At 48.9% G+C, this 13,627-nt stretch overlaps 1 protein-coding gene across 1 annotated transcript; it reads left to right on the forward strand.

Annotated features, from left to right (window-relative positions):
- Positions 1-652: 652 nt before the first annotated feature.
- DNASE1L3 (deoxyribonuclease 1L3) lies at positions 653-7,837 on the forward strand. The gene is made up of 8 exons (XM_064667630.1): positions 653-866; positions 2,296-2,384; positions 2,985-3,077; positions 3,373-3,485; positions 3,932-4,044; positions 4,406-4,563; positions 5,377-5,473; positions 5,701-7,837. Exons 1-8 carry the CDS (start codon positions 735-737, stop codon positions 5,824-5,826), a joined length of 921 nt encoding a protein of 306 aa, XP_064523700.1. The 5' UTR covers positions 653-734; the 3' UTR covers positions 5,827-7,837.
- The last annotated feature ends 5,790 nt before the right edge of the window (positions 7,838-13,627 follow it).

Here is a 13,627-nt window from a genome sequence, read left to right on the forward strand (position 1 = left end):
AAATGTGTCTCTGTCTGAGGGCTGACATGTGGCAGAGGATTAAGGGAGGGCAGGGGGATGGTTTCCCTGCAAATGCCACTTCAGGTGACCGAACCATCCCATCTGCAGCATCCTCACTCAAGTGCTGTTTTAGCCAAACTCATGTCTGCCCTTCCACCACACAGCACAAGCCAGACCCACGTGCACAAACCAAGACTGCTGTGCTGGGAACACCTGGCCAGTAGTTTGAAGGACAGTGCTGGGGCATCACGTATCTTCCCATGGCTGCCTCTTCCAATGGGGCTTCTGGTGCCCTCCAGAAACCCCTGCTGCTTCCCAGACCCTTTCACCATCTACCCCATCCATCTCCTGATCTTGACCTCTGGCCTGGACTGGCCCAGCACTGCCTGGAGTGGTCCCAGCTAGTGCTCAGTCATGGCAGGCATCCCACAAGGGGTGTCTCTCTGTGGGGAAGGATTCTGAATTCTGGTGGAGCAGTTGCTCTACCAGGACAGGGAGGTTGGCTCAGCAGAGCCACTTTTCCCCCCAGGCAGAAGTTCAAAGTCTCCATGCTACTCTGTGCTGGGAGATGGAAATGAGGGAAAGGAGGAAATGGTTATTCCTGGTCGTGATGGATACAGCTGACTGCTCAATCTGATCTCCCAACCAGCTGCAGAGGGACGGGTGCATAAACACACACACGTACATATTTATAGGCACGCTCGCAGCAACTCATTTTGCCCAAGTCCCTCAAGATGTTGCTCCTCTTCTTACTTTCACTCTTCAATTTCAACCCATCTCTGAGCCTAAAACTTTGCTCCTTCAATGTGAGGTCTTTTGGAGAAGCTAAAATAGCCAGACCTGAAGTCGTTGATGCCGTGGTAAAGGTACGTTCGTTTGCTTGGATGAGACAGACATTGAGTTTTCTGAGGGTTTCTTAGCTGTGGAATCTTGAACTTTATTTATCTTTCACTTTATTTTTCTTTTCAAGTGAAAAAATGAGTGCATAATTTAAAAAAAATTGTACTCTGAAAGTAAATATCAGCCTGTGGTTGAATAGGATGTTTGCTGTTATTTTAGCCTGCGTGAGAATATAACAGAAACAACATTTGCTGTTTCCTTTGGAAAATGGAGTTAGGAAAGGAGGAAAACCTCAGCGTTCAGTAAAAGTAATTTTCACTTTGAATCCACAGAGCTTTGTTTTGTGATACATTATTTGCCTTCCTTATGTGCTAATCATTCTGAAATATTCTTGTCTAATTAAAACTATTCTCAGGACAGCAGAGAGTATCTGTCATATTAGAGTCTGGTACAAATCCGAAAAGCCCAATTGCTAATTTATGTGAGCAAACCCTCACCACCAGGCTGCCTCTGCAGCAGCTGAAGATAACTCTGCCTTTTAAAAGAACCACATTTTAGACTCTTAGCTTTTGCAAGTGCCCTCCAAGATGCCACAGTAAGGGAGAACGTGGTGCTCGGCATTAGTGGGATGGCTGTGTGTCCTGAATGGCACCAACAAGGAACAGCACCATGTAGTTGGGTTTTAATACTTTGATTGCAAACTGCCAGAGAAGAGGGGTTTGCGTGGGCTTTGCATTTGCAGACCGTTCTTCTTGTACTGTCATCACTGTGGGCAGTATCTACTAAATTATGGGTAATTTAGGTAATTATGGGTAAGTTTCAGGGGGCAGAAAGGGGCGCTTTTTTCCTGACAGAAATCACCCACAAAGTTTAAAGAACAATGAAACCAGGGGCAGAGAGAAGCCTCTGACCATGCTGGGCTGAGCATGAACTGGGCTTTCCCGTGGGGAATCCCAACAGCAGCTGCAGGAGCTGAGCCCTGCTGTCCCTCTGAGCTGTGCAGCCCTGTTTTCAGAGAGGAGGTTGCTTTGGGCTCCAGGGGCTATTTCAGAGGGTCTGCAACAGACTGGGGCAGGTGAATGCTGACCGCAGGGAAAGGGGGCTGGGCAGGGGCAGCCCCCCAGCAGTGGCAGGGGGGGATCAGGCTCATGGCAGTGGCTCTTGCTGCCCCTTCCCCTCCACACTTCCTCCTCAGGGGCACGTGCAGAAGTTTTTCACTAAATCCGAAACCACTCTGCTCCCGAGTTTCCTCTCCCAGCTCATGCTGGGGTGTGCAGCTGCTCAGAAAGCAGAAGAGCTTCGCTCCAGCCACTGCTCCCCTCCCATGATCCCAGGCTGAGTGCCACTTCTTCCACAAAGGACTTCCCCCACACCAGTAGCCACTTCTTTCTAACCCCTTCCTAATCCTCCAAAACCCACCACATGTGAACTTCCTCCTGCTCCTTCCCCTTGCAGATCATTTCTCGCTGTGACATCATGTTGCTGATGGAAATAAAGGACAACAAGAACCGTGTTTGTCCTCTCCTAGTGGAGAAGCTCACCAGGTAGGGTGGCCAAGGGCAAATGGGCAAATATTGGGAAAGATGCTTGGCAAGAGCCTGTGCTCTGCTCAGTGCCACCCTGCTGGGTGGCAAAATCTTAGGATTTGGGCTCTGTCCCAATGTCAAGGAAGGACCAGGCTCTGGCAGTCTCACTGAGGGACAGGGGCAAAGCCAGCTCCAGACCACTGTAGAACACATTTTTAAATCAGTATAACCAAGTTAAATTCAATTTGCTACAGATTAATTCCCAAAGGAAAAAAGAAGAGAGGGGAAATGACCTCACCAGGCTGGTGCTGCAGCAGGACAGCCACCTTCCTGCAGGGCTGGGAATTGCTTTAGATTAGGGATTGACAGCCTGGAGTGACAGTCCAGACAAAACAGCAGCGTTTGGCTGGCTGGATGTGAGACCCAGCTGAAGGAGAGACAGAGGCTGCAATGAGCAGGGAGAAGGGTCCAGCTCCTGAGAAGGGCTTAGTGTCTTTACCCACCTGCCTCTGAGGTCAGGCAGGCAACGTCCCACACCCTTGGGCACAGGCAAAATTACCTCGCTCTCAACCGCTTTTGAGTGCAGAAATGAATTCAGGAACACCACTTTCCTTCCAGCCAGCTGAAGGAGCCAAAGGATGAATACAGGTGCATTACCAGCCAGAGGCTGGGAAGGAACAGCTACAAGGAGCAGTATGCCTTCATCTACAGGTGAGTGAGGCCCCTTGCCGACAAGCCAGCCCTCATCCTGCCCTCTGGGTCACAGTCCCACAGAGACAGGCTGGACATGGTGGTGGCTTTGTTCTGAGGGAGCTGGAGATGTGCAGGCTTTGTGGGTGGGATGGGCTGTGCCTGGGTGTGGGGATCATCCCAGACACAGCCACCAGTGCTGCTGTATCTGTCCCAGACCATGGCCCAGGGTCTGGGGCCGAGCATGGAGTCAGTGTCAGACAAGTCCCAGCGAGCCACAAGTGTGACATTCCCTATCCTGTCCATTCTGCTGCAGGCAACATCTGGTATCGGTGAAACAAACCTACCAGTACCCTGACACCCAGCCTGGGGATGAGGATGTCTTCTCCAGGGAGCCCTTTGTCATCTGGTTCCAGTCTCCAAAAACCGGTGAGATGTTTCAGAAACGTGTCATTGTCCCACTGGTGAGTCATCAAGGCAACACTGGCTGGACCCCGGCATGTCAGGGGAAGGCTCAAGGGGCCACACCCAGACCCCATGCTGCTTTTCCTTCCCAGAGCAGCATTTTGCCTTTCTGGAAAAGGCCACAACCCCAGGAAAGCCTCTGCTGCTGCAGGCAATGAGTTAGTGGCACGGCCGGGAGCAGTGATTGCCACGGGTGCTGGATCAGGGTTTGCCTGCATTGGCACAGCATCTCAGGCTCAGCTGAGTGCCTGGAGGGGGCAACCACACAGAGACTGCCCCTGGTCCACAGTCAGAACAGAAACTTCCTCAGAAAAAAAACTACCCTTGCTTCCAAGTCAGTCTCTGTTTCTTTGTGACTGATTCTCTGTTTAACCATTACATTTTTTCTGTTCTTCTGCCTTGTTTTTAAGCTGTCAATGAGTTTGCTATAATCCCTCTGCACACCACACCAGACACTGCAGTGCGGGAGATTGATGAGCTCTATGATGTGTATTTAGATGTCAAACAGCGCTGGGAAACCGAGGTTGGTTGCTACATCTGTGTTACTGGCAGGGCTTTGGTAGAGTCACCTGGCAGGCTATTCACTATTCACACCTGATAATCTTAAATCCATTGATAATGAGACCCAGGTTTTGAGTATCTCTTTGATGTATTTTTGCTGAATTCTCCATATTTGATACAGTAAACTCGATCTCCCAGTAAGATTGTTATCAGCATGCCCTGGTGTGCCCAGCAGAAAGGAGAAGTCCCACTGCACTCAGAGAGTGGCTGCTGTTAGAGCTGTAATGGCTACTGGGAGCATCCATGAACCTTAAAAGTCCTTGTCAGTCTTCTTTTGAAGAGCTGTCCTCATGGAAACTTTTGAAAAACCTCCTACCTTCCAGAACTTCATCTTCATGGGAGACTTCAATGCTGGATGTAGCTATGTTCCCCGAAAGCAGTGGAAGAACATCCGGCTGAGGACTTACTCCGAATTCATCTGGCTAATTGGTGACAAAAATGACACGACGGTGAAGAGCAGCACGAGCTGCCCATATGACAGGTAAAGGGCCACTGCCAAACCAATCACTGGTTATGACTCTCTGAGTGAAAAAATATATCAAAAGGTGTCAGTAACGGACAGAGAAAACAAATGTACATGAGGCCATCAAACAGTGTCCAGGGGAAATGTGATCCAAATGCTTATAGTCAGGAGCACAAAGCACTTTGCAGACCTGTTGGTGAGTAGGTTTGGAGAACAGGCAGGATTTCAAGCAAGAACCAGCTCTGGCTCAGGTGGGGATAGATGACAGGCCATTCAGCAGCACTTCTCATCTGCAGGGAGCTCTGCAGACACCTGGAGGAAGGTGCTGCTGCCTCTTCCGTGCCAGCTTTGCACCATGACTTTGGCTCTTCCATTTGTAATTTGAATTGACAAATGCAAAGCCAGGTTCTGCCTGGGGAGGGGACACCTCACCTTCCTCTGGCATGTGGCAAGTCCTGTTGCCAGTGCAGTTCCCTCAGCAGGGACAAAAAATACATCAGCTGTTGGAGCCCAGAGTCCTCTTGCAGAATGAGCTTCTGGATCTAAGGAGGACTTCACTGAGACTCCAGTCATTGGTGTGTTTTGTATCCAAAGCAGGGCTTTCAACTTCCCAGCACTGTTAGGTGGGTTTAGACAGAAGCCATTTGACATTGGCTTCCAAGAGCAATGCATGCCAAGATATTTAGATGCCTCGCTGCCAAGGAGGCACCTAAAGGAGCTGGCATGTCTGGGTGGGACGCCCATGGGTAAGGACAAACTATACAGCAGGGCAGTGTGGCTGCTGCTGCTCAGGCACCTCATCACAGCACCCCATTCCCTTGATCCTTGCAGGATCGTAGTCAGCGGACAGAAGCTCCTCCAGGCTGTCGTGCCACACTCTGCCAACATCTTTGATTTCCAGAAGGACTTTCAGATGACTGAGGAGCAGGTAGGCACAGCACAGCCTCTGCAGCAGCGGGGCAAGGGCTAACACAGGAGTGCAAAGCTAGCGGTGTCCAGGCAATTCTGAACATGGTCCTGGCCATAAAACTGCTGCATCTTCCCAAAGTAATGCAGTGCTTGCGTTGCACCTCCCCACATCCATATCCCAACTGGGACAGGGCTTGGAGAGAGTGGGAGTGTCCACTCCCAACCCTCTGTGCCCTTGTCTTGCAGGCACTGGGAGTGAGCGACCATTTTCCAGTAGAGTTTGAGTTAAAAGCAAAAGGTGGCTTCTTCAACTGGCTGAGATCAAAGTTTTCAAGGAATAGGAGGCCAAGGAAGAGCCGCCAATCAAGATGATGATCATGCTGAGTCCTCATCCATGGCATGGAAATACACGAATGCCAACAGATCTTGTGTAAATATACTCACAGCAAGTGGAACACCCCCCACCACCCCCAAATATTTTGTTAAAGTTCAAATATTTTGGGTGAGAAGGCAAAATAAACCTTCAGGTTATTTTCTTATTTTCTGTATGCAGAAATAAACCAGCTAGAAGCAGCACACTATACTTACTGTACCTGTTGCAAATGTAAGGAGCTACTGCAAGGGTAAAATACTTCCATGTGCTTTACCTGCAACACCTGAAGGGCAGGGATTTCCACACATTCCTGTGGGCTATGGAGCTCTGCCACTCTTCTGCAGGGGCAGAAGAATTAAAAGGGCTTTCTGCATCTTGTGTGTGTGTGTATGAACCTCAGAGCTGCAGCCAGCAGGAGTCTGTGCCCTGGTGGTTTGCAATGAAGGATGTTGCTGAATTTAGAGTATTTCTCGGTGGGGGTTTGAAACTGCTCGCAGCATTGAGGGCTTGGGGAAAGACAGACATTAAAGACAGAGCAGCGAGGGCCCCTTTTCTGCACTCCCTCAGCCCAGAGCAGCAGGAAGCTGGTGGTTCTCACCCCTGCCTGCCCACCTGCAAACCTGAGACATCCTGTGGATCCCAGGTGACTCTGCTGCCAACTGAGTGTCACAAAATTCACATTTAAAATCTGATTTCAACATCCTGACATGGAAGTGAACTGCATCTCCCCCTCCAAAAAAACCCCTCTCCAATGCAGCTCAAAGTCCTCCAATGAACCAGATTTTAATGACGATTATTTAACGTAGTGGTGCAGCAATCTGTTTTCCTAGCTCAGCCCACAGGCTGTATTTAGTGCAAACCAAACCCTGTCACACAGATGGCATCCGAAAAGTGGGAATAATCCAACTGTTAGTAGAGGCAAATATTCATCTCCCTTCATCAATGAGCCCTGGCTTGCCTGCTGAAGGGGCAGGGAGGGCAAGAAAGCAAGAGGGGCTTTGTGAGGAGGAAAACAGTTTGGCCTTTGTGAAACTGTTCAGTGAGAAATGAATTTGAAGAAAGAAACTAAATCAAGAGAAAATGATCCCAAGGGGGTGTGTGCAAGGCAGACAACAAATCCTCCAACTTTCAGTAGCAATTAATTTGAAATCATACAGCATTTCATAAGCTCCCTCGATTATACTGCGGTCAAGGCAAAGGAAAGAGCCTGATTTAGAACAAATATTTACACTGAGATTTTTATAGAGATGCCACTGTCTGGCTGACAGCAGTGATGGCTCATGTGAAGGCTGAAGTCAGCCTGAGTCTCTGGCCTCATGTCTTGCTCCTACGTAAGTCCCTTCTGTCTCTTGGCTTTCAGAAAGGAACAGTGCACAAAGGAATAAATCACGCTCCAGGAAAGCCATAATGGGCACATTCAGTCATGAAAAAGATGTAATTCTGACTAAGTTTTACTGAAAATATTTGTCCTTATTTGCAATGTTGAATACAGTCCTTTACCCAGCCTTTGAAGATAAGAGATGTAGCCAGAGAGCAACCTTGGGAGTGATGTCAGTGCCTGTTGGTTTGGAGCTGTGAGCCGGGTTTGACTGGGATAGTAGTTGGATGGAGCTGTGTTTTGGATTTGTGCTGAAAGCCAGGTTGATAAGACAGGGATGTTTTCATTACTGCTGAGCAGCACTTACACAGAGTCAAGGCATTTTCTGCCACTCACCCCACCAGCGAGTTGGTTTGGGATGGACAAGAATTTAGGAGGAGACAGCAGACCACCACTGACACAGGGGATATCCCATGCCATATGGAGAGACAAGCTCAGCACACAAAGCTTGGGGAAGAAGAAGGAACAAGAGGACGTTCAGAGTAATGGTGTTTGTCTTCCCCAGTAACCATTACGTGTGATGGAGCCCAGATTTCCTGGGAATGGCTGAACACCTGCCCGCCCATGGGAAGGCAGTGAATGAATGCCTTGTTTTGCTTTGCTTATTAAACTGTATTTTTCTCAACCTACAAGTTTTCTCAGTTTTGCTCTTCTGATTCTCTCCCCCCCGTCCCACCTGCGGGGAGTGAGTGAGCGGCTGTGGGGCTGAGGTGTCAGCTGGTGTTAAATCACATCAAGCTGCTGTTGCAGAGATGCTGAGCATTTGACCAAGAGAGACAGCTTAATACAAAATGATGCTCCCCCATGGAGAGCTGGGACACAGTTTTGTGGAATTCACAGCAGAGAGACAGCATCTGCACTCGGATTGTAATGTTTGATAGGGGCTGGGAGGTGTCCAAAGCTCCTACTGTCAGCACAGTCTCTATAGATATTCTTGTGTTTATTCCATACGTTCATTAGACGTATTATAATTACATCCTAAAATGTTTAACAGTTCATGTCATCTCTAGATTTTCCTCACTGGGGATCATTACCCAGCTGTTCCAACTGCAAAGGGGTTTTCAAGTTGTTCCAGCCTGCAGGAGCCTCGATATTCTGCAGCCAGAACAAAGGTTCTCTTTTTGATGAATGAGGCTTCTTGAGCTTAATTTATGATCAAACAGAAGTTTTACACTGTGAATCCAAAATTCCTGGAAAGACTTTATCTCATGCAAGCCAGGTCTCAGATCATGGGAGAGAAACAAAGAGGCTCTTCAGAAACTGAAAACTCTGTTTTCACCCCAGCAGCCCTGGCCAGGCAAGAACACAGAGCAGACAGGGTTCAGCTGAGCAAAAAGTGCTGAGATCCCTCAGGTTTGGGTCTTGGGAAGCCCTTCTCCAATGCATGGTGCTGGAGACATCCTCACTTCCTGCAGACCCAAGGTCTCCACTGCCCCACAGAGAGACCTCTCCCAGCCCACAGAAAGTTCCTGCTGCCCTGCTCCCAGGATGGAGCCTGGGCTGCTCCTCACCCTGCAGAAACCCACACAAGGATGGGTTTTACTGCCCTGGGGGTGTGAGTCCCTTAGCAGGGAAACCCCCAGAACCCACAGCAGCAGCCCAAGGGAGGACTGCCACTTCCCTACTGCCTCCATCATCTCTGCTGGCTTGGTTTGTCCATCTGCACTTTCACCTGAAGAGGGCTCATGTCCTTCTCCTGGCCTTGGCACTGCTCCCCACTAATCCACAGAGAGAGCCTCAATACCTCTTTTCCTTGTCCACAGAACAAGAGACCTTTTGGCCCTGAGCAAGGCTCTGCCTACCTCCTTTTGCCTCCTTTGAGCTACTGGCAGCAATGAGCACACAGAAGAGCTGGTACAAGACCCCACGGGATCCTGGCTTGTTCATTCAGGGTCTGTACATCCCCCAACACAGACTGATGGATCATGCACCGTGACTGAACCTGCAGCATTAGGGGAACATAAAAAAATTATATATAAACCATCATCAAGCAAACATGCTGGGATGTGCTGTTTAACAAACTGAAGGATAGGGGTCAGCTGGACCAGGGGTCATCCCCTTTCTCCACCATGGTAAGTGAACCCAGTTCTTAAGCTCTTTGGCACAGCAATATCCACGCCCAGCACAGCCTCTCTTGTTTCAGTTTACATCCACATTTGTTTTGCTTTCCTGAAAGTCTGTGCATGAATGCACACAGACATGAGCAATTCAAGCCTGAACACCCTCCAGAGTTCCTGCTTCTTCCCCACCACACGGGCGATGGGTGAAGAGAAGGAGGTGCCAAAGCCACCACTGATGGTGTTTGGGCTGGGACACATATACATCCTGTGTCTGGACATACAGATCACAGAATCAAAGAGTAGTTTTGGATGGAAAAGACCTTTAAGATCATCGAGTCCAACTGTTAACCCAGCACTGCCAAGGCCACCACTAACCCATGTTCCTAAGCACCACATCCTGTTTTTTGAACGCTTCCAGGGACAGTGATTCCACCACGTCCCTAGGCAGCCTGTGACAATGCTTGACAGCCCTTCCAGTGAAATATTTTCCCCAATATCCAATCTAAACCTCCCCTGGTGCAACTCGAGGCCCTTTCCTGTAGTCCTGTCACCTGTTACTTGGGAGAAGAGACTGACTCCTACCTGTCTGCACCCTCTTTTCAGGTAACTGTAGAGTAATAAGGTCCTCCCCAATCTTCCTTTTCTCCAGGCTAAAACCCCCAGCTCTCTCAGCTGCTCCTCATAAGATGTGTGCCCCAGACCCTTCATCAGATGTACACGTGAACAGATGTTTGGCCATGTACAGATGTGCAGCAAACAACTGAGCTGCAGCCCTAGAAAGGCTGTGTTGTGCTGTTGCACAGCGGGGCCAGTAGCACTGATAGCAAAATCAAAGGCAGAAAAATCAAAGAGCCTACCAGTGTGGGATTGCTAAAACCAGCAGTTGGTCCAAGCCCAGCTGCTTCATGGCTCCCTCAGCCTCTGGAGGGATTGTGGGGAGCATTGGTGCCCCAGGCTGGACTTGGCCACTCACTGACTGAGCATCTGCCTCAGAAAAGGACCAGGAGGGGAGCAAGGCGTCCCTGGGCAACCCAGGGGGAACTTTTTCGGTTCTCCTGTAGCCCAGAGCTCAGTGGTCCCTGGGCGGGGCTTTTCTCTGCCAAGCAAGCTAGGGAGATGGAGAGCAGGAGGTGAGGACGGCAGTCATCCTTCTCGTGCCTTTATTCAATAGGAAAATAATTTGAAAAATCACTTTCCCCCCCTCCCTCCCTCTATCTATGGCTCGTTAAAAGCATTTGCAAACCTCCGTCAGCCCCTTGCCCAGAATAAGGCGTTTTTCCCTGCTGCAGGGCGCCTGCCCACTCCCCGCCATGAGGAGCCACACACACATTAAATATTACCAGAGCCCCCTCTGGTGGCATTGCTGTAAGTCCCAGTGTCTTGGAGAATTCCCGTGAAATTCACACCCAGGCGCCTCAGCACGGCCAGCAAACCCAGCCACGCCGAGGAAGCCGATTTCACACTTAACTGGGAGCTCGTGGATCTGCATCCCCCCGTGTGTCTGCATACAGACCTCTTCACTCACTGCAGAGAGCCCGTGGCTGACCCCCATCCCTGAGCCCACCGTGTCTATAAATGAGTTTTGCAACAAAAAGGGAGCACTTCCTTGGCTCCAGGGCTGGTTATTCATTGCCCAGGGTTATTTAACTGGGAACATGCTGCGATGACCTTCACAAGGCAGCCCTGCTTGCAGGCAGTGGCTCCCAGGACCTGGTGCTGGGAGCTTACAGGACACATCTGCCCCAGGGACCCGTGGGTGTCCCTGCCATACCTGCACCAGGAGCGTCAGGGCAGCTGGCTTGGTCCAGCAGCAGCCACAGCCTTTCCTGCCTGCCCAGCCCCTCGGGATGTCTTACAGTGACTGCTTCTGCTCTTTGGTGATTTGTACCTGGTTTTGGGGAAGCTGTGAGGCTGTTCTGGCCACCAGCACCACCATCCCTTCTCTGCCACAGCTGCCACCAACCCCTTCTCCAGTGCCAGAATCACAGAATATCCTGAGTTGGAAGGGACCCACAAGGATCACTGAAGTCCAACTCCTGGCCTTGCACAGGACAAAAATCAGACCATGTGCCTGAGAGCATTGCCCAAAGGGTTTGTGAACTCTGTCAGGCTTGGTGCTGTGACCACTTTCCTGAGGAGCCTGTTCCAGTGCCCAACCATCCTCTGGGTGAAGAATGCTTTCCTAATATCCAGCCTAAATCCCCCTGAGCTGGGTTTAGCACACGCTCCTCTCCATCATCCCAAGAGTTCAGGGACACAACCTCTGCACTCTCACCTTGTATATAATAACCACAAGCGCCCTTTCTCTGCAGGCTGGTTTTCAGCTAGTGAGAAAAACAAGGTTAAATAGTTTGTGTGTCATTTTAAATATAATGTCTCAACTGTCAGTGTTTGCAGGGGCAATTTTCTGTTAGACAGGAGACAGATTTATAGGAATTAATTTTCATATTGGCAAAGTAACCAGAAACCTTCCCCGAAAAGCTCTGCAAATGCTGGCATTGAGACATGACCGCTTTTTGTGCCTGTCTGCTGGGAGGAGGGCCTGACCCCAGTCATTTTTGGGGAAGCCAGATGCAAAATCCCACCCCCCAAACAAAACACCCTAGCTGGATATTTCTGTCAGAAAGAAATACCTCCCTGGCAGGGCCAGCTCCTCCATGGGGCCCGAAGGACTCACAGGCTTCCAGCTCAGCAGGGATGTAAATATTTGCAGTACCAAGGTCCTGCAGAAAGGCAGCTCAGCGCAGGAAAGATCTGTCAAACATACCTCTGGATCCTGCTAAATCATATTTTCCTATTAATTTTAAAAAAAATTCATAAATACTAGCCTTTCATTCATGTTATATAAAGAATGTGCTTTAAATTTCAGTCAAATTAACAGCGACAGGAGTTATAAATCCACCCTGATTTAGTGGCAATGTTTTTTCTAAGTGCGCAATATAAATTCACAACCATGAAAATTAACTCTGAAAGTCTGAGAAATTCTGAAAAGCCATTTAAAAGCATTTTCCCAGGAGGCCCTGGGGAAACAGCCCAGCACAAGAGGGGGGATTGGCAGTGGGGCTGTTTTGATAACCTTCAGCGAAAGGGACCTGGGAATATTAACCATTACTGTGGAGGAAGAAATTGCTGTCTCCCTTCCTGCTGCTTTTCCAGCTTGGATGGGGCCATGAAGATGTGGCATCTCACAGTGGGGGGAGGATGGGAATGGGAGTCACTGTAACACAGAGGAAAATTACTTTTAAAAACAAACCTTTGCTTACAGGAGTTTGGGATGCCTAAAGGTTCAGGTACCGGGTGGGTTTGCTCCCAGCCTGCCGCAATACAGCAGGGCTGGGTGCCCTGGTGCACGTCCTGCACTGCTGCTGTTGGCAGCAAAATTCCAAACACTCCTTTGTGCTACTCTGGATGCGGACAGGAGATGTGAAAGACAAGAAAAATAATTTAAAAAAGAAGTTCCTCCAAGCTGGCTGGCACAGAGCACAGAATAAACACCTGAGGATGCTGCCAGCAGCTTTGCAAGACCCCATCCCTTGCATGCCAGTGGGTCCAGAGCTGTCCCTGACCTGGCAGAGGCCAAACTGGACAACCAGTTTCATTTGGCTCATGGGAGAGCATGGCACAGCCAGCTGTCATAATAACAAATGGTTTGGAAAGAATCTCTCCTCAAACAAACAAAAAACACTGTGTAAAAAAGCATCGTGCCATTCCCTGAGTTAAGTTTCGTGCAACTCGATCCCAGTTTCTGTCAAGTGATGTCTGTTTATACATAGCCACCTTGGACAGGCTTTTAAAGGTGATTTATACACAGTTTGCTCCCTTTTTTTTTTTAGGTAAGAAAGGTGCATTGTCTGCCCTGCAAGTACATTTCAATATGGGGCAAAAAAACCAAATTGAAAAATAAAATCAAATCGGTTTAAAACAAATACATGTAGAAGTTAAAAGTGAGTAGAGAAAAAAGCAGTTTCTGGATTGGAAATTTCACAATCTCACTTTCCACAGACAATTAGAGGGAAAACTAATTACAGGGTTTGCATAATCTGACCAAACCCAGAGCTCTGCTGAGCAACAGCCCCAGTGCCCACATTGCTAATGCACCCAAGAGACTCGGAGCAGCTCAGGGCTTTTTGGGGAGTGAAGGGAGATGCAGCTTGAACACACAAAGTGCTCTGCACGGTCCCAGGCCTGGAGACTGAGCACTGCAGTAATGTTTCCAGAAAAATTAATTATACTAGATTATCTTCATATATATATATACACATATAAAATAATTCAATTATTAATTTGAAGCAATCAAAATATTAAATAATTTTAATTATTAGAATAATCATTGGAATATTTTAAATTATTAGAATAAGTTAA

Source organism: Pseudopipra pipra, chromosome 11, assembly GCF_036250125.1.
Source record: "Pseudopipra pipra isolate bDixPip1 chromosome 11, bDixPip1.hap1, whole genome shotgun sequence".
Taxonomy (NCBI): Eukaryota; Metazoa; Chordata; class Aves; order Passeriformes; family Pipridae; genus Pseudopipra; species Pseudopipra pipra.

Coding starts and splice junctions, on each gene's coding strand:
- DNASE1L3 (XM_064667630.1), top strand. CDS start 735: ATGTTGCTCCTCTTCTTACTTTCACTCTTCAATTTCAACCCATCTCTG. Junction 867..2,295: donor TCGTTGATGCCGTGGTAAAG/GTACGTTCGTTT, acceptor TTCCCCTTGCAG/ATCATTTCTCGCTGTGACAT. Junction 4,045..4,405: donor AACAGCGCTGGGAAACCGAG/GTTGGTTGCTAC, acceptor CCTACCTTCCAG/AACTTCATCTTCATGGGAGA.